This window comes from Aptenodytes forsteri, unplaced genomic scaffold (genome assembly GCF_000699145.1).
Source record: "Aptenodytes forsteri isolate BGI_AS27 unplaced genomic scaffold, ASM69914v1 Scaffold346, whole genome shotgun sequence".
Lineage (NCBI taxonomy): Eukaryota > Metazoa > Chordata > Aves > Sphenisciformes > Spheniscidae > Aptenodytes > Aptenodytes forsteri.
The window spans coordinates 49,808-77,351 of record NW_008794078.1 but is presented as its reverse complement, the minus strand read 5'-3'; the positions used below and the strand labels follow the sequence as shown (position 1 = coordinate 77,351).

General features: G+C 42.9%; 1 protein-coding gene across 1 annotated transcript in view; it reads left to right on the top strand.

Moving 5' to 3' along the window:
• PLEK (pleckstrin) overlaps positions 1-26,819 on the top strand; it is a 69,665-nt gene extending 42,846 nt beyond the window's left edge. Inside the window, exons 4-15 of the mRNA XM_009290787.2 lie at positions 3,060-3,127; positions 3,285-3,408; positions 7,251-7,361; positions 7,675-7,843; positions 11,526-11,681; positions 16,992-17,173; positions 18,406-18,497; positions 19,248-19,432; positions 21,626-21,730; positions 23,397-23,480; positions 24,671-24,740; positions 25,630-26,819. Coding sequence (XP_009289062.1) covers positions 7,796-7,843; positions 11,526-11,681; positions 16,992-17,173; positions 18,406-18,497; positions 19,248-19,432; positions 21,626-21,730; positions 23,397-23,480; positions 24,671-24,740; positions 25,630-25,769 — 1,062 coding nt within the window. The 5' untranslated portion in view covers positions 3,060-3,127; positions 3,285-3,408; positions 7,251-7,361; positions 7,675-7,795 and the 3' untranslated portion in view covers positions 25,770-26,819. The remainder of the gene's footprint in view (positions 1-3,059; positions 3,128-3,284; positions 3,409-7,250; positions 7,362-7,674; positions 7,844-11,525; positions 11,682-16,991; positions 17,174-18,405; positions 18,498-19,247; positions 19,433-21,625; positions 21,731-23,396; positions 23,481-24,670; positions 24,741-25,629) is intronic.
• Positions 26,820-27,544: the final 725 nt, after the last annotated feature.

The following is a 27,544-nucleotide window of genomic DNA, read 5'->3' as shown; positions in this document are numbered from 1 at the left end:
CGTTCAGCACCACGGGCGCGGACAGCAGCGCGGGCAGGGAGCGCCCCGCAGGGCTCCTCCGCCGGCGGGCAGCGCGCAGTGGGGTCTCGTCGGAGGGGAGCCCCCTCCAAATGCCTCTGCCGATCCCCTCACCGCGGGGAGCCGTCTCCCACGGGCTGATCGAGCCCTCTGGGGTGGGCTGAAGCATCTGCGTAGCGGCACGCAGGAGCCAGAGCTGCCTGAGAGGGAGGGGAGGGCGGAGAGCGAAGACGTGGTTTTGTGGCTCTTCTCTCTCCCTGGACATCAAAAGGTTTTTGTGAGCCACCATGCCTAGACTGAGGGTCAGTTTCTTGCTCCCTGAAGTCAACAGTCAACATCAATATTTGGTTCAGGGTTTCTGTTGGGATTTTTTTAATCACTTTATTGCACTCTTCTTATTTTAATAGAAAAAAAATCCCACTGTAATTGCAGTATCAGATCAGAATCTAATTTCTTTAAGTCTAATACTACTCTTTACCTATGGCTGGTACTATTTCTTCAAGGAGAAAGGTCTTTGAAACTGGAAGTTGTACCATAATTCAACACTCTGCAGGTCTCATTCCCATCTGACAGTTAGAGATCGCTTTTAACCCAGGAGCAGGTTTGTGCATCCTTTCCATTCTTTTGCATTTGTTCTTGTTTGCTGTTAAAACTGCAACATTCTTATGGCTAACACAGGACTTGGGCCACAAATACATTTTTTGTTTGATTGGACATTATGCAGAGTTAATGATTTTGTTAGGAGAATTTCACAGCTACATGTTGGGCTGGACCTGACCTTTTCTTTGTTTTTCTAAAGCTGGGATGTAGACATAGTGGTAAAATGTAGTATTGCTAAGCCAAATGGAAGATATAGCGTTACCCAGCTGCATTTCTTTGTGCATGCAAGTTAATTAGTGAATTAATTTTATTGTGAACATTACGCAAAAGAATACATTCTGCTGAAAACTTAACTTCTGCAAAAAAAAACCCCCAACCTAGTGTATTTGCCTTGATTAGGTATCCAGCTAAGAATAGGCTTCATAATATGTCCAGCCAGCCAGGTTTCCACACACAAAAATAAGGGCAGGGCATGATCCCTGCCTCTCAGAACTGTGTATGTGATGAGTTTCGTAACATCGCACCTTCGATAGCAGTCACGGGCAGCAGGGACTCCCCCCTATAGGGAAGTTGTTACACAACGCAGTCATTGCTTCTCCCACTGAACAGTCAAGAGTGAAACAAATGCTATTAAAAAACCCCAACATTTCCCTATGTATGATGAGGTAGCGGCATTATCAACATTAATGTATGAGAAGAATCTTTTGGGCTTGGTGAGTCACCTAAGACTCTTATATTGTCAGAGGGCACCTAATCAAAGAGTAGTTGCATCTAATCAAGTAGTAAGCTGCAGGAGCAACTCATCCCACAGTGGGGGCCAACATTTGATCACAAATCATACACTGAACTCCATCGATTCGTTGCAAAGATCTTTGCTGACTTTAAAGGTCCTCAAAAGCAGTCCACCAAAAGTTAGGTAAAATGAATCCCTCCAGCCATTGTTGAGGTCTACAATGAATGGTCTTGAAAATAGCTTGGAAGTTATCAGACAATCAAGTGGTATGCACAGGTTTTCAGATGAGGAAGCAGCTACTATATATAGACACGTATCTCATAACAGTATGGCTCCACAAAAGACCACGTGTATTTCTCCCTATCTTCTTTGCTCATTGCAAGAGAATTCTCATTTTTCGCTATATTCTGCTGAAACTGCTGCACTTTGTTGCTTGTTGAAAGTTTTGCTTGCAGCAATTCCCACTTCTGTAAGTTTAAATGTAATTCAGTATGAAATCACAGAGGCCTTACACATGGGGAATCTGATAGTATCACTTAAAGTTGTGTGTGAAGAATAATGGCCATTGCCAGGGACCAGTTTTACTCGTCTTATGGGCCAGACATATCATGTTGTAGTAAATTGTGTGTAGCTGAAGACATTGATTGCAATTAGTTTCCCAAGTACATGAGAGGTCAGATCTATAATGAGTTTTTTTTTCCCTTATTATTTTTGCCTGAATGATGATCTTTCTCTGGACACAGCTCAGGCTGTGACTATTTCAGACCACTATAGCAAAAAGTGGCAAACATGAGGGAGAACTAAAAAAGCATCATATTATGGATTATGTATGCATAGGCTGAGTAACTGTTTTACCATATGAAAGTGAAGTGTGGTGAGAGAGAATGTTTATGAAGAAGGAATTTTAAATGTAGGCATTGCCTTTCTTTTTATCAATCTGATAATTTGCATGCATTAGTACATTTACTTATCTGATCCTACCAGATGCTCTTTATCAGTGTAGATCAAGGGGAGGGGTTGCCTTTGCTAAGTCTTTCAGGGAAGTTAGTTTTGTTGCTGCCCACTTTAATGGCCCTGACCAGCCTCACCTGGGGCCTCCACCCACACCTCTGCCCATTGGCCCTATTTCAGCTCAGCCCTGGGCCTACAATCCCTTCCTGAGTTATGCTTAGGAGTGCTGGTCTCCAGCTCTGCCACAGACATATCCAACTGTGGATGCTGTTGATCTTTACCTGCAGGCTGACTACCTGGCTTGACCTCAGCACATCCCCATGGAGGTGCCTGATACTGTGGGCTGCCCCCTCACTGAGGGTGGTGGGATGGGCCCTGGCTAGAGAAACCCATGCCCTTCCAGTCCCCATGGGGATTTTCTTTGGGTCCCGACCCCCAGGTTGCTGTACGGTTACCTGATATTAATTGCTTGATATTCTGTAGGGAGCAAAATACCTGCAGGAGGAAGGAGGCAGTGTGGTTTTGCCAGGAGCATAGAGCAAATGTGCTGACGTTTACAAGATTCAAAACTAAATAGATCATCATAGACTTAGGACAAGGTCCCACTTCTCCTAAGCCACAGCAGTAATTTACTTCCAGGAACAAAGAGATAAATTTGTGTCCATTCCTCCATTCTCTACACCTACATTTGAGGGGTGGGGGTTGGAATCTTTAATGTCTTTGTAAAGTGCAAAACTGCTTTTTTTGTTTTTTTCAGTCCTTCAAATCTACCTTTTGTTCCCCTGCCACCTGAGACTTCCCAGCCTGCTGTCTGGAGTCAGCAAGGTATATTAAGCTAGTTCCCTTCCCTTGGGGCAGGAACATTGCAGCGCTCCCCTGTGCCCCAGCGAACTCCTTAGCGCTTTTGAAGGGAGTGGTGAGCTCCCTCAAGTGAGCTGCAGCGAGCATGCTTAGCTATTCTCATCTCTCTTTTTCTTCCCAGCACTAGGAAAGTCTTCTCACACTGCAGCTTCATCCTCCAAGACCTCTCTCTTGTGCCTAGGCCTTCCCTGCTGCGGCTATATTGCCTGCATGTACCACTGATGGGGAACTACTGTAGGGGAGAGGTGAGTATGTCACAGGTGAGGTTGGATGCATCCAATGAAAAGTCAGAGCTAATATGCAGATAAGCCATGGCCTATGCTTTGTGCTGGTCCAATTTGTCTAGAAAACATCCTGAAGAAATCCATTTGGTCTCTCGACTCCATCCACTCAATATGATCTCTCTATGCATGATAATATGTCAACTACATAAGCTTTTCAGTATTACTGTTTATGCAGGCCTTCCCACTTAGAGTAAATGCACTAATCCTGCTGCATAGCTCCACAATAATTAAGTATATAAAAGGTACCTTGAGGTCAGAACAAGACGGTTCATCTATGACGCAAGCCCACAGGATTTAGATTTCAAGGTGACGTGGACAATACTTGTGATAGCCTTTTCATGCTTGCCCCTCTTTGATTTGTTTCTTAACACAGTGCTAAATTTGGAAAAGTCCCGGGTTTGGGTTTCTTTTCGAGAAGTGGATGCAAAGCCACAATCTCCGATTTGCTAAAAATAGCCATATGTGTGATTCCGTAAGGAGTGAATTGTGCTGAGACTTGCACTTGCCAGCTCTCAGTTTAATACTGTAATTCTTTTGAGACATCTGCCTCTGCGCAGAAGTGAGAAAGGGTTTTACTGAACTATAAGCCGGACTGAGACTTTATCACCTTTGTAAACCACTTGTGTATATTATTTTTCCTGTGTAGACAATTGTTTTGAACATACAGCATTTGATTTGATTTCCCCTGGAAATGCAGCTTGATTTGCTGGAGAGATGCATATTTACAGAGAACTCACGTGCTCTGTTACAGATGGAGTGGGCTTATGGCATTTACAATGCAGCAAACGTTTGAAGAACAGCTATGCAAGGGTTAGTAGAGAGAGCAGTGAAGCTGATGTAACAAGCTGAGAAACTGCCTGTCTTCCTTGCAGCCGACATGTTTATTTGCAAAGATATGGTTCCAATTTTCAGTATAAACGCCCATCAGTCTCTCGGCTAGATCCCTTCCTCGGATAAATGTGGTTGATCACTTTTTTTTTTTACAGTCTCTCGGCTAGATCCCTTCCTCGGATGGGGAAGGCCATCAAATGTGGTTGATCACTTTTTTTTTTTATGCTTGCAGGAGTGGACCCTGAAGTAGCAGAAAAACCCCAGAATTTTCTGAGGAAATACAGCAGCAAGATCTCCCACACAAGAACAGATCACTTGCCAGTAAACTGAGCTAAGATACTCAGCTCTGTTGCAGATTGTGCTGTTGCGAGAAATGTTGCTAATCCAGCATCACGCACCTTTATCTACTTCGGACAGAAATGGGGAGAACAGGGTAAGTTATAGCAGGTTTCCACAATGCAGGTTGCTTTCTCTTTCTGCCAGACAAAGCTCTATCCTCCCCTCTGTGGAGAGCTAGAAGAAATACAGCTTTTCCTCTCTTTTATGCCTGGTGCTGTTCTTTAGGAATGGCTGCACAAAGAAATGCATCAGCAGTCCAGGCTGTCCCTCACACCTGCCATGGCCACTGTATGGTTAAGGATCATTTTGCTTCACATGAATGACTTAGCTGATCAGCACATTTCTGCCTGGGGGAAGATGAAGTGCTGATTCCCCTGTGGTGATGTGTGATAAATGAAACCAAGCTTCTGTGTTAAAAGAAAAGGATTGTTCCAGACAGGTAAGGTAGAAGGGCAAAAGGAATAGCTGAACTTTGAAGATGAAATAGAAACAATATAGAGAAAAGAAGCGTTATAAAAGTAGTTGCTTCCAGCTAATATTGGATGGAGGTAATTTTATGCTTTGACACTGAGTTGCTTAAGTAGCTAATGATAAATTCTGGAGTGATTGGCTTGGTGCCACTGTGTCTAGAATTGCATTTCACACCTCCAAGGGCTTTTCATGCAGGTAATGAGAAAATGAGCTTTTGCAAAATTGTGGAGTCAGCATCCTTTTCTGTTCACGTTAAACCACTTTTTAGTATAAGGTCATATAGATGTTCTATTGAAGAGGATCTGTCCCTGGATTTATCGTGTAAGGCCCTGTCATCCTGACTCGGCACAAACACTGAACCAGCAGGAGCAGGTGAGTAGGAAAACCTGTGGAAAGACTGCCTGCAGGGAGGAAAATGCTGGCAGATTCTTTTGTCTTTGTTACGCATAAGCCCTTCCAGCTGGGGAAGGGGTTTTCTTTTCTCAGGTCTGAGGGGCAGCAAGGTAGAGACAGAAGGAAGAGCTAACTGTGCACCAGTTCTTGCTCTCCAATGCTCGCCCCAGGCTCTGTAGCATTATGGCCTCAAGTCAGCTAATAAAGGGATAGTTTGGCTTCCCGCCATACAGTGAAAGGTATTTAATTTGAGTTGTCATTGTCTATGACCTGTATTTTTGGGTTATCCAATCAGAGCAAAAAAAAAAAAGCGTACCTTTTTCCAAAGATGGAACCACTGGAATGAAAGGGAAGAGAAGGAAATAATTCACCTTCTTAAAGCAAAAGGAATTTTGCTTTAAGGTCATTATACAGGAGGAGTCTACAAGCTCCTGAGTCCATCAAGCATTATTTTAAGGCTTATGGGAAATGAAGGGAGCCTTCACAGAAATATAACTCAGAAATTCAGTTGGATCCTCTCAACTCTGGAAAGCATCTTCAATTCATTCCAGGCCTTGGGACTGGTAGGCAGATTCTTTACTGTAAACGTGACACAAAGCTTTCTGATCACTTTTTAGTGATGAATTTTAACTTTAGCTTGGTTTTCAAAGAGCATGAAGCTTTTATTAGCTATGTGTGAGTTTCTGTGTCTCTAATAATTTTAGAATCTGTTGACTGATGTCAAGTACACTTGACAGAGAACTGGAAAGCATATATTGAATCTTTGATTTGCAAACTGCCTAATGGATGATTGGCTTTGTCAGCAACTAGGGCCTTCAATAGCAATCAGATCCTCACAATAGCGTGATTTATGTGAGCAAAGGAACAATGTACTGAGACTCTGTGGGTTCTAGAAACAAAATCCAAACAACCTAAAAATACATAAAAGTATCACAAAAAGGTATGCTTTGGGCAGAACACGCTGCAAAGTGTATAGCCTGAGATTGCTGGTACAGACAGGTGCTCTGCCTGAAGATGAGACTGGAAGGGTCGTTTAAGCAGAGCTAGTTGAGAAAGGTCTGGAAAGGAAAATCTCAATTCAGACAGTGAGGAGAAACATTCAGTAGCTGGAATAGTGAAGCACTAATACAGAAAATGAAGGAAGGAGTTGGAGTCTCATCTGTGGGAGAACCACTAAATAGGCATCAGGGAGGAATGGCTAGAGAAGGTCTCTGAGGGCTCTTCTAACGTTCTGAGCCTCTATCACAGACCTTGTCAGACTTGTGTATACTTCTGAGTAAAGGCTGAGACAGAGTCAAATGGAGAGCAGGAATTTCTGTCTGCGGAAAAAGTCCCTGTTTGGGGATCTTTACAAGTGGCGGAGGTGACAGGTGGAGTAACCCTGGGCTCAACCCTTATCTGAATGGGCTCAGCTGTAAAAGTGATTTGGAGTCTTGTGCAAGGGAGAATACTTTGCTCTTGGCAATGCAGCAGCCTCCTTATTGCCTCCCATATACCACCACCCTTCCTTCTGTATGGGGAAGAGGGATTGTGACTCTGGTATATATCAACTTGTGGAAAATTATGAGTTTGCCTTATCTTTTACCAAATATAGCCAAATGAGCTCTGCAGCAAGTAAAAGATGCTCGTAGAAGGTGACATTCTGCAGTGCTTTATGTAATGTGCTGGTCTAATCCGTTTATGCCTATTTGACAGCTAACCTCTTTGGGAGGCCTCAGCATCAAACTCCAAAACCTGATCAAATCTGATAAACGAATTTCTTGTATCAGCAGAGGGCGCATCATCATTAACCAAGCGAGGGCCTTCCAGCTCGCTGCCAGACCCCACGTGCTCACCCACTGGGAGTCAGACTTTGAAGACGTGATGAAGTGACAGAACCGGTGAGTTGGAAACCTGTCTCTGAGATCCTTTTGGCATGTGCTGCCAAGCAGCAACACAGTACGCCACCATGTTTGTCATTTTGGTAGAGTTTATGTATTTGCAGAGTGGGCCTGATTTCTTGGGATTGGGCACTAAAATGCTTATTTAATTTCCCAGGACTTTGTCATCAAGGCTGGCCGTATTTGATACAGTTGAGTGTTTTGTCAGGCTGTTGCCTTTTCTGTCAGAGGCAAACTATAAATACACATGTGCTTCTGCGTTTCCCTATCTCTCACTCTGTAAGAGGAAATGGGCTTGTTTTCATGTGATTAGCAGGCAGAGGAACTTGTGAAAGTGACACAGCTGTACTGTAAAAACGCTAGCCCACAGACTTTGCTGCCAGAGGAACTTAACTGCCAGCGCTGATAGACCTGAGAAGAGGATTGCCTGAGACATGGAGCGAGAACCGATGCGCATAAGGGAGGGCTACTTGGTTAAGAAGGTAAGTGGGCAGTTTTGGACTGAGTGGAGGAGGAAGATAACTCTGAACAGGTTGAGGAGGTGTAGGGAAACATACTTTGGTTTCAGTTATTAAAAAAGGGATCATTTTTTCCAAAAAGAAAAGGCAAATGAACAGAATTCCTTGAGCAGTAGAACAATGTGGTGTTAGTGATTATAGAGGTACTTGCTAGCAGTTATATCTTGTCAGAATACTACATAAGGCATTTTGCATATATCTCAGATGTACCTTTGGATCAAAAGATTTGTATTTTTTTTAAGTAACCTAATGCCTTTAGTGGAGGTTTGGCAAAACAGGTTACAGCTTGAAATGGCCACAGCCTATTTGATTGCACTTAATCGATGAATTAAACATCAAGGAAGCATAATGAGGTTAAAGAGGTCAGATGTCCTTGGCCTAGAGACAGTGTGTGGGGCCACGGGCACTTCCTTTCTTTGGGAAGGCAGTCGCTGCCCCACAGCAACCTCTGCTCTGGAGTCTTTTGTGGTAGAGCCAATAGGATAAGGCCTTGACTGTCATTTAAATCCTTAGTGAGATCAGTCTGGCTTAAAGCAGCCTAACTAAACAGTGTCAGTCCTGGAGCAAGAGAGGAGCTCTCTCCTGTGGTGTCTCTGCTCATCAAAATGAGAATTTCACTCATTAGAACAGCTGGCTGGAGGGATCTCTAATCTGGGATCAGTGCTGTGAAGAGGCCGCTCCTCAGTCTTATTTCCACTGACACTGAAAGGAAGTTCATAAAGTAGTCACAAAGCTGCAGTGATGCTGTCATGAGGAAGGAGAGAGCCAAATTTGTGCTGTGCAGATTGCAGATCTCTAGTTCCAATGGCCTGATATATAGAGCAAGCGGCTCATGATCTGTATTCCTCCATGACAGGGGAATGGCTGAAAACTTAGACACTGGGACAATCCCAAACTGTGTGCCTGGCTGGGTACGCCAGGGAAAAGATGCATATGGATGTGCTAGTGTCAGTCCCTCACATTCCTGTGGGTGCTGGGTCCCTAAAAAGTCTCTCTGTGCAGGTACTACTGAAATTGCTGCTGGGTGCTGTTGCAATGGCAACAGGGAAGTGGAAATTGTGCCCATTTCCTAGAAGAGCCTCGTAGGTGGCTCTGTCCTTACAGAAGTGAGCTTATGCTGGTGGTGGGGAGCAGCAGTGTGCTAGAGGAAGGGCTGGAGGGCAAAAGGAGCAGAAGATACAGATCAGACAGGTACAAGCTGGTTGATACATCAGTGAGGCTGTGAATTCCACAACTAGAGCTTCCAGCAAGGACGAGCATACTCCTGATTAACTTTACTTGCTAATTATGTACTCTCCTCCTCTCCTTTATACCTGTAAAGTGAAACCAAGCATTTGACCTCCCAAAGGAGTCATCCATGCAGCCACAGCTCTCTTTGCAGAGAGTGAAAGCCATTTGTCACTGACTTTCTCCTCTTGATATTTACATTAGGCTGGGGAACGGTGCTGTGCTTGGGGGTCAGTGCTTTAGCTGGGACAATGTGATCTCCAGTAAATGTGGGTTCAGACTTGTGTTGATTTAGGACAGCTTAAACCTCTGTTTGTATATTTTGGGGACCTTGTGTCATCTGAGCATAAGAAACAGCTCATTTTCTAATCTTGTAGTGCTGCAGATGTTATAAAAAGAAGTTGTTCTACCAAAGGGAAGTTGTGTGTGTTTTTAAAGTGGCTAATGATTTCAGAGAGCAATTCAAGGAACACCCGTCTGTATCTGCAGTCTTTGGAGTAGGTGTGACAATTTGATTTTTAGTCCAGGGAAATCAAATCCAGCATCCTGCTTGCTTGTCTTTCATGAGATGTTTTAGATGAGAACAATGTGACCATGTTTGGGTTTGCTGATGGTATGGATCCGAGACTGCCAGTCTAACACTGTTCCACGGTGGCTTCCATTGGCAGAGCATGTCAGAGTCTGGTCTTCAAGCACTGGACTTGTCTGTTTATGAGCAGAAGTATTGTAACCTGTGGTAAACCCACAAACAAAAGGAAATTGCAACAGTTCTTGTCTTGGCTCATCATCTTAATTGATTTCTTAGCAGAAAATCAACCAGTGGGTCAATTTGGGCTCTCAAAAAATGGTAAATTCTTATGGCTTTAAGAAAAAAAAAGAATCAAAAGAAAACAGCAGTCAACCCATATGTGGTACCCAGATGAGACTCTTTTTTGTAGTTCCCTGTTTAGCTGGGTTTCCAGAGAACCCCCAGGGCAGTGACTTTCCTTTGGAAGGTAGCATTTATTTGTGGGGCACCTCCTGCTTCCAGTGAGGGCTGCAGCAGCTTCTTAATAAGAGGATCTTAGTAAGATCTCGGCTGACAGTTTTCGCTCCCCACCCTGTAATTGAACCTAAGGTCTGATTCAGAGTGCAAAAGGCCTTTCTTGGGAGGTAGGGCAGCAAAAAAGGATGTGACACACAAAGTGTTCATTTGGAGAATAAAAAAAGAAAAAGACTGCATGTTTCTGTCCCATTCACTTCTGCAGAAATACAAAATGAAACTAACTCTGTCCACCTCTCAGGTTTAACAAATCAAAACAAGCCATTTGCACAGCACAACAGTGGCTGCCTTGCTTCTGTCTGCAGCTTTAGCACTGCTCAGGCACCATGGTCTGAACAGGACAGGGATGCTGTGGGTGGAGTTGTAGGAGGGGGAAAATAAATTTAGGTCTCTCTTTGTAACAGAAAGAGCAAGGGAAACTAATATTTTTGAAGGATGGCCTCTGATTTGGGGCCCACAAATATTGGTTGTGCTTTGGTAATTCTTCAGAGGAACTGTTGGTATTCAGCATATCTAAATGTTCATTTGGCTGAGCAGTGAGTCACTTGGGTATCTGGGATTGTGACCACTTTTGAAGCTGGTTGCAGGCAGGACCAGAGAGGTCATCTAGCTAGAGTGCAACAGTCTTAATTCTAGCGGTTAATCATACTCAATACAGAGAAACAAGTCATTCCTCTCTGAGTCCCTGAGAGTTTTGCTGTGTGTTTCACTATATGTAGGATCCGGCCCTGTCTTTAGCTCTGTATTTCTTGCATCTAACAGCTGTGTTTCAGGAATAGGAAGTAAAAGCTTTAAAAGATGAAATGAAGCACTTCAATTCCTCACCACAGCAGTTGGAGATCTGCAGCCTCAGGCCCTTAAACTATTCATTACTCTCACAGTTTGTTCTTACATGTCTAGAAATCCTCTGAGATGTGTGCTTTCTTATCAGACAGTTAAGCTTCAATGACTGACTGTATTGTAGCATCAAGTCCTAAATATAGCACAAGATGCCCAAGTTAATAAGACAGTCCTAATGTGCCAGTTCACATCCAGAAATTTTGAGGATTATTTATAATACTGCCACTATGTCATCTTGAAGACAGTGGTTGACACTAACTGATACTGAAAAGAAACACCTGCTGGGGCAGGCAATGTAATTTTGGAAAAACTCATGGCTGGGGTGACTACCAGGGGAAATTAATTGTGGTCAGAAGAATAACAACAATGTTTTTTAACTGCATAGTAAGATGGGTGCGGTTGTGGTATGTTCCCCTTGAGACACTAACTGTAATTATTTTAGTCAGTCAGACACTCCCTGGAAGGTCATATCTTCAGTGGATGCCATGTGAAGAGTGATTTATTGAACATAACATACATAGTGATTTATTGATGCAGGGCAGCATGTTTAATACCTGGAAGCCAATGTGGGTCGTGCTCTTAGAAGATGGAATTGAATTTTACAAGCGGAAGGCTGACAACAGCCCCAAAGGGATGGTCCCACTAAAAGGAAGCTCTATTAACAGCCCATGCCAAGATTTTGGCAAAAGAATGGTAAGTACTTTTTTTTATAACAATGATTGACAGCATACTTATACTCCTGGCAGCACCGAAGGGGCAAAAGGCTGGTGATTACAAATTCCTTACGCTCATCCTAGTGGCAACTCTCACTTGTCTTAGAAGGTCACAAGCAGGCTTGGACTTGTGTGGTATTTGAAAGGTGTGACTGCTTAGGAAAAATTCAGGATACTTTAAGAGGAGCAACTCGGAAAGTGATTTTTTTTTTTTTAAATCTCTGAGTCTGTCAGAGAGCAAAGCTAAATTATATTGTTGTGAGGACACTTAGCAGCTGAATGGCGCAACTCCTGTATTAAATATAAATCTAGCTGCCACAGAATAAAGGTGTGGGAATCTATTTTATGAGCAGTGGAAGCATTTCTTTATTGTCAAAGAGCAACAACTGGCTTGCTCAGACAGGAAGGAGATAAATGCTGTGACACAAATGCCCAAGTAAAGCTGTAACTCCAAACCTTTTTATTAACATTTGGTAACTACCCGACCCCACACACTTCACATTCATGCAATCTGTGTTAATTGCACACTGCATTGTTACTTGTAGGGCTTTGGCAAGTGACTAAGAGTCACATCTACACTCAGAGAGAGAGCAAAAACCAAAACTGATTTAGAGAAAGTAGTTCAAATGTTGCCTATACATTTGGGATCCCTAAGGCCAAGGGTAGCAAGTGCACAGACTGAGGTCCCAATTCCCAGTGAAACACACAGATCACCCTGTGTTTCAATATTCACAAATTCAGAGTCTTATTTGACAGAAAATAGATACAGGAAGATAAATGTACAAGCATACATATTTTGTTATAGAGTTCCTGAAAAATAGTTGTTGGTAAAACAGGATTTCTAGTATGAGCACAGAATCGTATCTTTAGTCAGTCATTTGTTATTTCAGCAACTCAGTTTCATCAAATAGGCATTATACCCCCAGGAATCCCTCTGACAAAGTGGTCCCCCAGAATCTGGAAGATTATCCAATTACAGTTTAAAGGAATTTACTGCAAGGATGCCTGACTAAAGATATAAGTCTCTGAGAGCATTAGAAAAATAGAAAGAAAGTGTAAGAGAGTGCATGAGAGAGCAAGCTTCGCTTTGTCATATGAGTAAAGTGAGGAGAATTATACCTGTCCTTAGGTTTTGTGGTAAGTGGAGTCTGGGTCCCTGGTGTCAGGTTTGGACCTGCTGGCTTTCCTTTTTCCTTCCTTTCTTCTTTTCTTTCTTCTACTTCTTTCTTTCTTTTATTTTTTCTTTTTTTTTCTTCTTTGTGCAGACCCCATATTTATATGAAAAAAAAGTTGATTCTTATGGAGTCTTTTTAGACTTACTTCTGTTAAGAAAAAGGGGCTCTTAACATAAAAGCTCTCTTTGAGGCAGCACAATAAAAGGGTGGGGCAGAGAATAAAGATTGCTGTTAATCCCGTGCTGCTTCTCCTGGGAACAAAAGGTTTTAGAGGGCCATTACCTTGGAAATCCCACCCAGAGCAGGATCATCAAGAGCTACCTGCTCTTCCTAGCTCTCTCTAGGTACTGGGAGTTGTCCACAGAAGGAGACTGTTTTATCATGCCTGGGAGGAGAATTGCATGATCGTGCATTCCCACCCCATGCCGGTCATAGTTTTTTTTGATCCCTGAGCTGGCGAGGGCGATTGTCCAACTGATTCAGAAGGGTTTGAGACTGACTGCTGGTCAAGCCCATTTACTCTTCCTTATTGCTAACAGCCCCTGCCTGAGCCACCCTTGGGCATGGCTAAGCAAACCGTACTGTTTAACCCCTGCAGCTTCGGATCTGACCTTCTGCTTCAGCCAGCATGGCTGTGTGTCAGTGCATTGCCTGGGCGCCGGCTGGGAGCTCTTCGTTACAGCACTTGGCTTTACATCTTTTGCAAACCATGAATAATAAAGGTGAAGCATAATTACATCTAGCGACTAGAGCACGGGGCAGGAACATTAAATAACCAAATAAAGGAACAGAAATTAAGTATATCTGCACACGTTTAGTTCTAATTGTGCTGATTTGAAACCATGTTCCTACATTATCTAATTAACAAGCCTCAGCACAGCACTCCTTACCCTATACATGAGGTATAATGCATGGGGAGAAAGGTACTATGTTCAAGAGTATCATAGATCCTACATTATAATGGCGGAAATTAAGTTTTTCTCACAAAGCATTCCTTTCCAAACAGTTCTGGTTTGGTTTTTTTTGGTTTGGTTTTTTTAACTCCCACAGAGGCACTGACATCAGTATTGGTCTGTAGTAGTTGCTTGGAAATGTCAGTAACAGTAACACATTTAACAATAATGAAAAGGTAATTCACCAGCGTATGTGCATTCTACAAAATAGGCAGAGAGGTCTGAAGTACCCGATGTCTGCTGAAGGCAGAGTGAGAGAGATCCTCACCTGCCCAAAGGATTGCTTGAGGATGTACCAGTTTGCAGAAGATGCGTTGCGTCTGTAGTGAAGGCTGATGAAGTCTTTGAGGATCGTTCCTTTGACTGCAATGAGTTTTACATTATGCTTCATTTTACATTATGAGTTTTACACTATGTTTCATTTTAGTTGCTGGGGCCTTTTCTGAGGGAGAATAGAGAAAAAAGGAAGGATCTCAGACCTGGGGGTTGAGGCACCCAAAACACTTTTTCTTAAGTAAGGTCTAATACAGAGTTTGCTGAAGTCAGTGGAAGCGATCCAGATGACTTCAGCAGGTGTTGGAGCAGATCCTCCTGTTGGCGAGATCCTTCTGCAAGTCCATAGACCAATAGCCCTAGATACATATTTTCTCTTAAAATTTGCACTGTTCAAACAGTCAAAACTGCAACACGCTCATTCATATGAGCAACCCTGTCACTGGGATTGTTCTTACAAGTAGTTACTGCCCAATATGATTAAACCTAAATTTCTACATGTATTCCTTGAAAATGTAATATCTCGATTTTTGTATTTTACATTCTACAGCTTTACTATACTGCTGAATCCAATGCCTCTGCATTCCATCCCGCCTTCTCTTTGGTTATGTGCCAAAACATACAGTTCTTCCTCTTATGGGAATTATTTTGGTTCTTAGTGGTTTGCATACATTTACTTCATATGGCTAGAAATGAAAGTATATTTTTAGGACAGGAGTTCTGTAGGGTGAAAAGTGGGATAATTGTCATTAGGTCAGTTTTAAGTCCAGTCTCACTCACTTGGGCCCAGTTTGGAGCAGGGACTATCGAGCCATGAGCAGACTTTTATATTCATCTGGTTAGATTTCAGCTTTTTGAATTGGCTTGTGTATCTGCATCAGGGCCAGGCTTGAAACCTCAGGGCACATCACCAACACACTAATTACTAATTTACTAAATCAGTTGCAAAAAGCAGGTGCTGAGGGGAAAGGAAGCAATCTTGGATTTTTTAAACGGAGATATAGCCTCTTCAGAAGAGGCTGCAACTGCATATTTTGAGTTTTTATTTCAAAATGCATTCACCACTGTTCGCTGTTCTTGATCTGAAGTTTGACCATTGCCTAATGGGATGTTGATTCTGCTATACTTGTGCTTTCTCTATTTTCCCCATGGCTTTCCTGTGGATAGCATTATCATGGTTGCTTAACAACCATGCTTAAACTATGAGGTTGCTCATAGTTTAAGTTAGGAGAAATGAATCTGACTATCTAAAATGTTGGTGCTTAGTTCAGTCTAATGGTCTAATTTTCTCAAAAGCACAAACAGATCCGCATCATCAGAGGGAGACTTGGTCACTTCTAGGACTGGAGACTCAACCTCTTCACCAATTTGAGAGGAAGCCTGGATGTCTAGCTTAGTGGCCTAGCTTTCTAAAACCTAAAGTTAAGAGAAAGAGCTTTCCCAGTCTCCTCTGTGTACTGATAATGAAAACTCTTCTTTAGCATTTCACTGTACGTTGCTTCTCAGCTCTTTGGCTTCAAGAATGCTGATTTTTCCTTTGGCAAAAGCTTGCTTTAATGCTTTGATATTTCATTCTGTTAATCTGGTGTATTAGCATGACTCTTGGCAGACAGAGATCTGTCTGTTTGCTTTTCACATGTGCTGTACATTGATTTTCAGGATGTAGCTCTTTCCTGCATAATAGAAAAGGTGGGTGTTGCTGGAAATATGAACAGTGTCAGATAAGTAGTTACTTTTCTGTTTGAAATGGATTTTTGAGGACCCACTGCTTTGTAAATTTGAAATCTGTCTTCCATGAAAGTCAGTGGGACTTCTGTGCAATTTCAGGGTGTCAGAATTTTTCCCATTGGCAACAGTCTGGAAGATGCATATTAGGGATGTGCAGAAATGTGCCGTTTACAAACGCGGGCTTCAGTAGATTCATTCAGTGTTGTGATTTCATTGCTGTAGATTCACTGCGCTCTGCTCTTTGACGATAGTCTCTGCTTTACTTGCCCTCATAAAGCCATGCTGTTTGCTTGCTGATTAGCCTGTCATTTTTAGATGCCTGCTGAGTCAGAACCTGTTGTATTTATTCTAATACAACTACAGAACAAATTACAGTTCCACTTATGGGGAACTATATTTTAGAGGAAGTGGAAACCCTCTTGCGTGAGTAATTAGATGCAGATTTTCCATCCAAAAGATCACTGGATGAAACAGAGATCAAACTGTGAACATTGTGGGTTTTTTTTTCAGGTTGGTGTTGTTTTTTTCTGCTTAGAACTACCTTTAAAGGATCTTTTCTCATTTTTGGGAAATACAGTCTTTCCATTGTTGCTAGTGTGTTTAGATAGGTAGTGATCATAAGGTGTAGCCAAGGGTTGGATGTCTAATGGTAGGGAGATGATCCCTACCAAGCCCTTAAAAGTTTGCTAGGCTGCACGTGTGTTCAGCTACTCTCCAATGTGGCTGCGACCTTTTCTCCCCTTGTGAATCAGTAGCTGAGCAACATGATGTGGGTTTTTTTTCCTCCTTCAGACTGACCACATCTCTCTAAACATTAAGACAAATTCACACCCACTGTAAGCCTGCAGGAGCTGGGCACTTCAGCCTTTCAGCTGTGTTGAACTTCCCAGCAAAAAAAATCAATGGCTATATCAGTGCCACTCACCTTGGCTGTACTGACAACATCAGGATCGCTCCTGGGGAAATAACAAAAGGACTCAGTTACCTGCACTGCCAGTTCATATTTTTCTTCAAAGTTTTTTTTAATTTGACTGTGGCTCAAAGGCACTTTCCATAGTCCCTTAGGCACAGATAGGCTGTATGTTGTGGTGGTGCTAGGTTAATCGTGCCCAACTGGCTACACCAAAGTAACTTTTAAAAAAACATCATTTGTCATTCCAGTTTGTCTTCAAGCTCACTGCGGCCAAGCAGCAGGACCACTTTTTTCAAGCTGCCTATCTGGAGGAGAGAGATGCCTGGGTACGGGATATCAAGAAAGCAATTCATTGCATAGATGGAGGCCAAAGGTTTGCCAGAAAATCCACAAGGAAGTCTATCAGACTGCCTGAAACAATCAACCTGAGGTTTGTTCCCCATTTACTTCTATCCGCAGGCAGTGTGCCAGATATGTAACCTCAGTCTGGAAGAGCTATGAGCATGTCTGTCCATGCTACCTCTCTGGTTTCACTCAGAGTCCGTTCTGCATGACTAACAGTTTCAGAGCGTACAATGTGGCAGAAATGAGCTAGCGATCAGAACTGGGAAGATCATTTTTAATACATCATCTTTTACCAAAATGTACTTATTTATCAAAGGATTTTGCTGATAAGGAGCACACTGCAGTACAAAAGGAGACCCCAGCCAAAGTGTGATTCTTCCAGGAGAGGCGTTTTTATACAATATATGATTTATTGCAAAAATATTTTAAACCTTTTGTTTGCTTTCCGGAGAAACGCTGATGTTAGCGTAATTTTTGGATGGTGAGGGGAGAGTGGTGTGCCTGCCAGAGAACTTGGAACTGGCAAAGGGAGAAGAGAGAAAGGGCACACATACAGGAAGCCATCTGTTTGTCAGTACTTTAAAAAATTAAGGACAACTTATTTTTTGCCTCTGAGAATTAAATACCAAGATACAAATGAGCCTGCAGTGCTCCTTACAAGACAGTAAAACCGCACAGAGCCAAGATCCACCTAAATCTGACTTCACAGGCTCCAGCAGAGGATCACCCTGACTAACAGGCCAAAGGACTTAGCCTGTGACATTTAATATTCATCCTTCTTGTCATTCCAGAGCTCCAAGGGATGAGAGTTCTGAGCAAGTGAAAAGCGTGTGGGAGGAAGGAAGTCACACCAGGGTTCACTGAGGTTACTTAGGTCCTCTGAGAGCATGCAGGACTTGGAGGTGTCACAGTGACAGGTTTTCCGCTCAGCCAAGGACCTTTGGGGGAACATAGTGCAAAGCAGTGAGCTCCCCTATTGGCGCCAAGGCTGTGGGGCCCTGTGAAGGTGTCTCAGCAGTGGGTGTTCCTCTGTTCACACTACAGTCACCACAAGTTGTTCCATTCTCAAAATATGGGGGTGTGGTGAGCCATTTGTGCACTCCCCACTCTGCTCCTGCAGCTGTGACAGTGGTGTCACAAAGGCCTCCAGGCTTTGCAATGTAAATTTTTCAGGAGATTAAACTGAGCCATGCTATAGCTCTGCAGAGAGCAATATGCCATCAAAACATCAAGACCTCGTGAATGACTGATATTATTGTACGAACTGGCTAAAGCTTTTTATTTGCTAACAGTTTCTGTGGTTCTTTTTATGCACAGTGCTCTGTACCTCTCAATGAAAGACCCTGAAAAGGGAATAAAGGAGTTGAAGCTGGAAAAAGATAAAAAAGTGTTCAATCACTGCTTTACAGGTAAGGAGCTCTTGTCCCTCTTTTCCATACAATAAAGGGAGCACAGGGATGAGAGGCTAAAGATAGATAAAACAGCTCTAAGCCCTGTAGAGCACAGAGAATTTTGAGAAGAAAACCTGGCAGATGTTTTCTTGACCAACACAGGAGGTGCTCAAAGGATGAAGCTTGAAAAAGCGTTCAGTTATGGCCATGGTAAGCAAGAGAGGAGGAAGAATTTAACCAGTGCCAGAAAGATTGAAGTAGATCTTCGTACAAAATTGCATGAAACACTTAACTCCAGAAGAATTATTCCTTTCTGAATTTTTCATCAACAAACTGTGTCACATTGTAATTCCTGTCCTGCTCCGAGTCAAATCCGTGGGTGCTAGAGTTGAAAGTCACCCTGTTTCGACAGCACTGTGTCAGTTAACATAGCAGCCTGGAAGACTGCCTTCTCCAGGCGTGGCTGCCTTTCGTACTTCCCCAGTCCCTGTCCCTGAGGCTTCCCAGCTCAGCCCTTCATCCCCTCCCAGCTCTCTTTTCCCTCAGGTACAGTGTTCAAGAGTTGTACTGGCCCCTGCCATCAGTTGGATCGGCTGTACCTCACTGGATGACCCAGGCATCTTTCCAGATTATCTCTCTGCGTTGTCACTAAGAACATCTTTCAGGAGATTGATGAATTGATGGAGTAGGCTTGTTGCCTGTGTATTTTTAGGCTTCATCATGTCTGTCTTTGTTTGTGGCTGATATTGTTTGTTGCTTTGTAACCAGGCACCTCTGTGATTGACTGGCTGGTGTCTAGCAACTCCATCCGAAATCGCAAAGAAGGTCTTATGCTTGCCTCTTCCCTCTTGAGTGAAGGCTACCTACAGCCTGCAGGGGATACATCCAAGGCTGCTGCCGAGGGACTGTCAGACATCCCCTTCTTAGATCTTAGTGATGCCTACTATTACTTTGTGAGTATTCTGGTTTTTTTATTGTCCCAGACTTGCTGATGCTCTGCTTTTCTCAGGCTTCTTGTTGGGTTTCTTAAGTCCTGGAGGAAAGATTGTACAGAAATGGAGAGATCCATGTTAATTGTCTTTCTCTACATGATACTCAGAATGAACTGGCTCACTTTAATATTTGTAAGCAGGACTTTTTTTTCTGGCACTCTTGTAAGTGTGAACTGAGTTCTGAGATCGAGCTGGGTTCTTTTTAACTTAGACTTTGTTCCTGGTAATTTCACCAGCGACCAGAATTTAGCCATCAGTTCACCTGATGATTCAGTGCAAGGGAAGAGAGTAATTCATTATCATGGGGCTTCTCAGAGTGGCACGAGGTACAAACCCATTTTTGTGCAGAGCCATCAAATCTGACTCAGCGCGTGTGTGCGCGCGCGCACACACACAGAGCTTGCCTGTGAGCAGAGAAGCAAAAGTTTTTAATATCTGCCAATAACACTGTTGTTGTTTAACCCAGCAGGCAGCTAAACACCACACAGCCGTTTGCTCACTCCCCACCTCCCAGTGGGATGGGGGAGAGAATCGGAGAGAAAAAAAAAAAATTTGTGGGTTGAGATAAAGACAGTATAATAGGAAAAATCAGTATATAGGAAATATACTGATATATCAGTATAATAGGAAAAAACAGAAAGAAGGGAAAATGCAGTTGCTCACCACCTGCTGACGGATGCCCAGCTAACTTCCCCCAGTTTATATACTGAGCATGATGTCACATGGTATGGAATATCCCTTTGGCCAGTTTGGGTCAGCTGTCCTGGCTGTGCCCCCTCCCAGCTTTGTGCTGGCAGGGCATGAGAAGCTGAAAAGTCCTTGACTAGTGTAAGCACGACTTAACACACTGATGTTTTAGTTGTTGCTATCAACATCATTCTCATACTAAATCCAAAACACAGCCCTGTACCAGCTACTAGGAAGAAAATTAACTCTATCCCAGCCAAAACCAGGATAAACATCTGTCCTGGGTAGCTTACCCAACCTTTTCAATTTATTGCTTCATATTCTGTAGATTGATTTGAAGAACTTGCAATATCACAATCACAGTCAAATACTATTTTAAAGATGTTTGGCTTATGAACTTATGTTCATAAGTAATGAAGTAATAAAAGTATGCCTTCTGTCAAGTAAAATGCTTAAATATTACAATTCTGTTTATAGTTACCACATAGAATCACTCGACTTCAGCAAAATGAATGTCCCATTACTTCATTTGTTTTCCAAGAATGTGGCCCTGATACTTTACCTGTGCAGCAGTGGAAGCAGAGACACTGCTGGTGAAGGCAGCCTTGTGGCCATCACAGTTCCTGGCTACCTGGGACACTTTTCCTAGCAGCCCATGTGCGCTCTGCTTGCTTTCAGCTTGTTTCTAGTTTGATTCAATACCAATGTGATGTGAGAATGCCACAGCAGGTCAATGTCTGACTTGCTCTCATACAAGTAGGCAGCACAGATGTTTACTCTAAGCCATACGAATGGTTGCCTACATTTACATCATTTGAACAGTGTAAGGTTTCAGTAAGTAGCATCACAATTTATCTGGTGTGGAATGGATGTGATGCATGGATCCTGAGACAGCCTATGCTCAGTGCACACATCACATCATCACAGCTACAGAAAATTGCGAATTTAAAAAACTAGGGCCAGTTCTTGCTGTTGGAGAAGGCAGCCTAGATGGAGCATTTCTTCTTCCCAAATTCTAGATGGTTGTGATGGATGGAAGAGGAAGGGTCTGTTGGGTGCAGGGCTGGCCAGCCTGGAGTGTATTGGCTGTGCTGGCATTGCTTTATATGAACTGCTGTCTGTGCATTTAAAACCCTGTGACAACATGGGATTGAGGCAGCCTGACCATCATGGAGGAAACGTGACACCAAGAATCATGGAGAATGGAGACACTGACATATAGATGGATGCTCCAGCTCTATTCAGATGCCCTGAGACTCATTGGTGTAGTCCTACCTCACACTGAAACGCTTCTGTGGTGACTTGGAGAGCTCCTCAACTTCATTGGGAGATTTTTCCAGTGAAAGGGTTGATTTTTTGGGTGGCAAAAAACAGGGTGGAGGGAAGCCAAAGAGAAGCCAGATTTGTACATGTACATAAACATGCAGCAGCTGTGTAACTTTTGAATTTTCTCTTGTGGTCATGCAGCCAGACAGTGGGTTTTTCTGCGAGGGAAATTCTAGTGATGATGATGTGGTCCTGAAAGAAGAATTCAGAGGCATAGTAGTCAAACAAGGATGTTTGCTGAAACAGGTCAGTATTGTATGTGTTCCATCCTGTCACTGGGATGATGTTGCATGGATACAAGATTACTCTTTTACACCTAAAAGCTTTAGAGAAGAGAGAAACTAGCCTATGCCATCTCCACACTTGACAGGTTTCACCTCTGTCCCTCTTGCCTTTGCACAAAGAAAGCTTGCTGTAGCATGACAGCAGGCTGTTGCCCAACATTGCAAGGTTTATTGCTCTTATTACGAAATAAGACAGTTTATAGTTTTAATTAGGAAAGAGTGCTAAAGCAGGAGATGTGACAAGTCATTGGTACAATGCAGAACTGAACTCAGGTAAAAAGGCTGCCAAGCCAGTGTCCCTTTGGACACACAACTGGATTCAGTTGGCAGTTTTCACAGGCTTTTTCAGCATACCTGAGCAAAGGAGTCCTTTCACTCACTAATGTTTGATCCTGTCCCCTCTGTAAGATGGAAGATAACTGTATACCTTCCTTTCCAGCAAAACTTTAAGCAATACAGTGAACGTCATGGTAAGATCCTTACTTTCTGAGGCCATTGCAAACAGATATTAGTGAACTTGAAGGCAAGACCAGGATTCTTCAATGAACAGAATAGTTCAGTTGGAAGGGACCTACAACGATCATCTAGTCCAACTGCCTGACCACTTCAGGACTGACCAAAGGTTAAAGCATATTATTAAGGGCATTGTCCAAATGCCTCTTAAACACTGACGGGCTTGGGGCATCGACCACCTCTCTAGGAAGCCTGTTCCAGTGTTTGACCACTCTCTCTGTAAAGAAATGTTTCCTAATATCAAGTTTGAACTTCCACTGTTAAAATATCCCTTGGGAGCCTACGAACTTTTTGGTGGTGCTCACTTGTAGTTCTCTTGCTCAATCAGATTACTCAAAAGCAACGGAAGAAATTACCTATGCGTCTTTCTGCTAAATTTTACCCTGTAACATTCACCTCTGCCTAGTTAGCAAGAGCTTCCTTGGAGACAGCGTAGTTCATTTCAAAATATTAGTTTCTCAATTCTGAGAGGAAGTGGTTCATGACAGTCCTCCACCAGTGTTAGTCTGGATTTGGTCACCAGTGAGTTGTGGATCATTACTTGGAAGTGTCACTGCTGCTGCTGAGACTGCCTGTTTCCAAGACTGAAATGATGGGTGGGGAAAATCTAGATCTGCTGAAAGCAATGAGGCATCTACATCCATATTGGAAGGTGGTGTTATTTCTGCTTAAGCTTCTCAGCCACGAACCCTTTCCAGGGTGCTTGAGCCAGATACGCCTTTGTTGTTGTTGTTGTTGTCCTTGCAGGGAGAGAAGAACCTTCAGGTCCTTCTTGCCATGTTTTCTGGCAAGCATTTAAGCCCAGTTCTCACAGACCTCATGTGAATGTCATAGCTACCAGACTATGAGATGTGTTTAGGGGAATCTCCCATGTTGAAGCTGTTCTACTTTGCACAAAAAATAAAAAGAGAAACCAGTGTGATAGCCCAGTTGTTGTGCAAAACAGTGGGATGCAGAAAGGCCAGGTTCAAGTCCTACTCCAGTGAATATTTCCTGTCCAAAATATTCAGTATTTTCCCACTTGTATTTGCCTGTTCTCTCATGTGTGGGTAAGCTGATGGTAAGCGCTTGCAGGCAAAGCAGCTCACGACATTCCTGTTTTTGAATTTTCCTAGGGACATCGGAGGAAGAACTGGAAAGTGAGAAAGTTTGTTTTAAGAGAGGACCCTGCATATCTTCACTACTATGATCCTGCTGGAGTAAGAGACATTTGGTTTATTTCCCTGTTTGTTTTAAAGCCAACGCCTTGTAGAAATATCTGAATGGAGTATTTGCATGGGAATGTGTGATAGGGAAGACCAAGCAGGACAGCGGGGCTGTTTGTGCTCACAGGGCCTAGCCATCCTCTGGAAAAGCAGAGTGAAGGATGGTTTCTGGGACTGCCAAGTCAGGGTCGCAAGTGCCCAGACCTGGGAACAGGTAACACTGAACTGTGCTCTCACCTGTTATCTGTGATTAATTAGAATTAATGTGTGCTCTCACTTGATTTAAAATGAACTAGGTCATAAGTGCAAATGAACACAATACAGTCATTTTGCAGTTTATAATTGAGGTATTTTCTGTGTCAGGCTGAGACATGGTGTTCCATTTCTTGTGTAATTCTAACGGGCCAAACCCTGCCCTAAGAAAGGAAGGAGCGTTGCCATGGGCAAAACCTGCCCCCCAAAAGCTGGCATTCAGGTAGATTCAGCCCACAGGTTTTATTTCATCCTGCATTGCTGCAGGGGCAGTGCTGTTGTGGGTTACAGGTGCTTTATGCCTTGCCTGTCCCCCTTGGCAGGGGCAGCGTAGACATACTGCAGAATCAACACTGAGGAGTTTCTGACCTCTGTATTCCCAGCTTGCCTATCCTGCTCCTGGCATCCCCTCCCAAAGGGCTGAGGTGTGTCAGCTTATAGGGACTACTTCTTTGAAACTTATGCCAACAAAAATGCCTCTTCACCCGTTCTCTGACTATAACAGTCCTGAAGTGCACAAGAGGCCAAACTGTAAATAAGGGTATAGCTGCTCCTGCTGCTTGGTAAGAATACTTCTAAGATCTACTCTTTTTCTAACTAATCTTTTTTTTTTATTCACTGTGTCATCAAAAGAAAAGTTATGGTTGGCACAAGGCTTATATTCTTCTTGTACCTTTGTTCAGGACATGCTAAATACTCTGCATATCCTGAATTCCAAATACCAAAAGAGATTTCCTATTTATTTGCAAGTCTTCCCCCTACCACACCCCCCCACCCTCCATGTCACACACAGACTGAGGATCCCCTGGTTTCCCAGGGGACATACTAAGTCAGCAAATGTTTTTGTTTCCATTCTGGAGTTGTAGCCAGGTATTGACATGAGAACAGTTTCAGAAGCGTTGCATTTCCTTTTGATTTCATCTCCTCTCCAGGGAGAAGAACCACTAGGAGCAATTCACTTGAGAGGCTGCGTGGTGACTGCAGTGGAAGATATGCCAGACTGTAAGGAACCATATTGAATGAGCTGTGTAATAAGTTTTTGGTACATTCTTTGAATCTGCCTGAAATCACAAGTGGTTTTTACTCAAAAGCAATCTATGTGCAATGATTCAGTAATTCTTCTAGTAACTGGTCTCTCTATTGCTGTCTTAATTACTGGAGAAGGATACTGTGGTAAAGGTAGCAGCAGGGTATCTTGTGTTTTGTCAGTTGTTTAGAGAAGGCTTGTCAAAAGGATGATACCATCCCTATGTTAGGATAACTGTCCTTAGACAAAGTAAGCTGAGTTTGCTCTTTTTAGTTGATGAATTTGAGATGGAAGCTTTACATTAGAAATGGTTATGCCAACAAATTATTACTGTTCACATTCTGTTCTTCCCAAAACTAGAAGTTGTGGGAACAGCAATGGTTAAGGATTGCTGCAAGGAACAAGAAACACTCATTCCATGCATTCTTCTCTCCACGGGAGAGGCAGACTATCATACTCAGCAAGAAAGTCTGTTGGCATCTCAGCACCTGTGTAGGCTGTGCTGGCAGATACGAAAAGAACAGGAGATTCTGGATGTGACGTGAACTTAAATGTCTTGTTTTCGTAGCTGGCAAGGCACGGGAGGGTTTGGGGAATATGACCTGTCTGCAGGATTGCAGATCCTTCCATGATTGGAGATCAATTAACCAGAGACTCCTGAAGGTGAAATGTGCAGAATTCATGGGTTGTTTCTCCAAGAGAGAGACCTATCTCATGGACCCAATCTTGCAATCTGTTTGCGAAAGCCTGATCGGGCACAGCTGTAGAAAGGAAGGAAATCCCCTTACAGTGTGTAAAGGAAGAAACATTGTAAATACAAGACTTTATTCTCTCATAGCTGACTTCCTTATTTTTTCCCTGTAGCCAAGAAGTATGACGTTGACAACATCCTCTTTGAAATCATCACAGCAAATGAAGTCCACTACTACTTGCAAGCAGCCTCATCTGCAGAGCGTACAGAGTGGATCAAAGCAATTCAGGCAGTTGCTAGGACTGGAAAATGAAGATGATCTGCCAGTGAGAAGACAGACAACTGAAATTAGTTACTCAAAACAAAACAGGAATTTTAGCATTTCACTGAGAGAAAGCAGTATCATCCAGAAAGCTGTCCTAAGGCTTGCGGGTTGGGGGTGAGGGCGGGTAGTAAGTTTCAATTCTGTAGTGGGCACTAACAAACTAACATTTTTTCCACTTGTGTTATGGTAATATTTTACTAAGTTATAGCATAGAACATGTCATATTAGTGTGTGCTGCTTAGAGTAATCAATCTACCTTGGGAAGGTTGTACCTTGTACTTTTCCCTGCTGCCACAGCTGATAGTGAGAATTTCACCATTAACAGGGGACAGAGTCATGTCACTGTCTGTAAGTGAGGAACTCAACCAGTCACCTACCATTCAGCCCGTGTTGTGTTTCAGTATCTTCAGATATTTCAAAGACTTTCCAAGACAAACTTTACACTTTCTTCTTTACCAGATCTTTTTACTGCTTGCTCATCTATACAAGTAATGCCATAGATTTAAGGAAAGAAATTAACTCACTTGGAAACCTGAGCCTCTCCTTTATAATCCTTCAGTGTTAAGGAAGGGAAGAATGCAGACAGCTATGGAAACACCATGTGGAAAGCAAGTACAACTCAATGACAGCGGTATGAGGAAAAGTCTCTTCCCACAGTATTTCAAACACGAAGCGATCTCAGTTCAACTTCTTTATCACCTGATTTTGACCTTTGCTAAATTTCTCCACAAGAATCTGCTCTAGGACCATTGTTTCCCTTCATTTAGATCTCCAAAGCAGTTGCTAGGGTGTCATGCACTGCTGATTTGACCTGTATTTGAATTAAGAATCTTACAGGAGAAGGGAAAGGATCCGTGGGTTACTTACTTGAACTACTGATTGAAGTGGTTTTGTTTAGGTTTTTCTTTTTCTTTTTTAACCTCCAGCAACATACTCAGTCCTTGGTTCTGTGCCTTAGTAATATAAGAGAAACCCTATGCTTGCTGTAACTCAAATAAACATTATTAATCGACAGGATCAGTTTACCTGATCAATCCTTATATTTTTGTCTGACTGTATGTATCAAACTTCTAAGTCTTAAACTTGAAGCAGGAGTTGAAAGTCAAGTTAATGTCAGATTCTGCATGTAGACTGTTCCTGATACAGACTGATGTTTCTGAGGGCAAGTAAACTTCAAAACTTTTAAAACTCTGTAGATCTAATAAGGTACCTTATCCTTAAGAATTCTTATTCAGATCTCTTCAGTCTAAAATAAATCTGGAGCTAAAGCTTCTCTTCAATTCTGCTTAATTATACCCGTGTCTGAGCTAATGAGCATGAAGGTCTTTTGCCTTGGTATAGGTTATCGCAAAGAAAACACAGCCTTGCAGGGGCAGCAGGCTGGCAGACACTGCACCGTCATGTCCATTTAAGACATCCAGAGGGAATTGGCTTCTGGCAGGCATTTCCTGTATCTCTCACAAACTGACAGGATCGCTGAAGCCTGGTCTGTCATTCTGAGGAAGGAGGACTCATGGCAAAAAGATAGCCTGTTTGCTCAACCTGCTTTCTTGATAATTGCTTTGTGGTTGCTGCTTCTTTTTGCTTTCAGAGCTCACTAACCCAAAAATACCCTATGGCACAGGAAAACAGAAAAAACCCCACGCAACCAAACAACAGAAACTTGCCCAGCTTAGCAAAGGAGGGATGCAACTGCCAATTTTTAATAAAACTAAAAAGTTTTACCAGTCTTTGACCTTGTCATTTTTCCCTGTGGCCAGTCA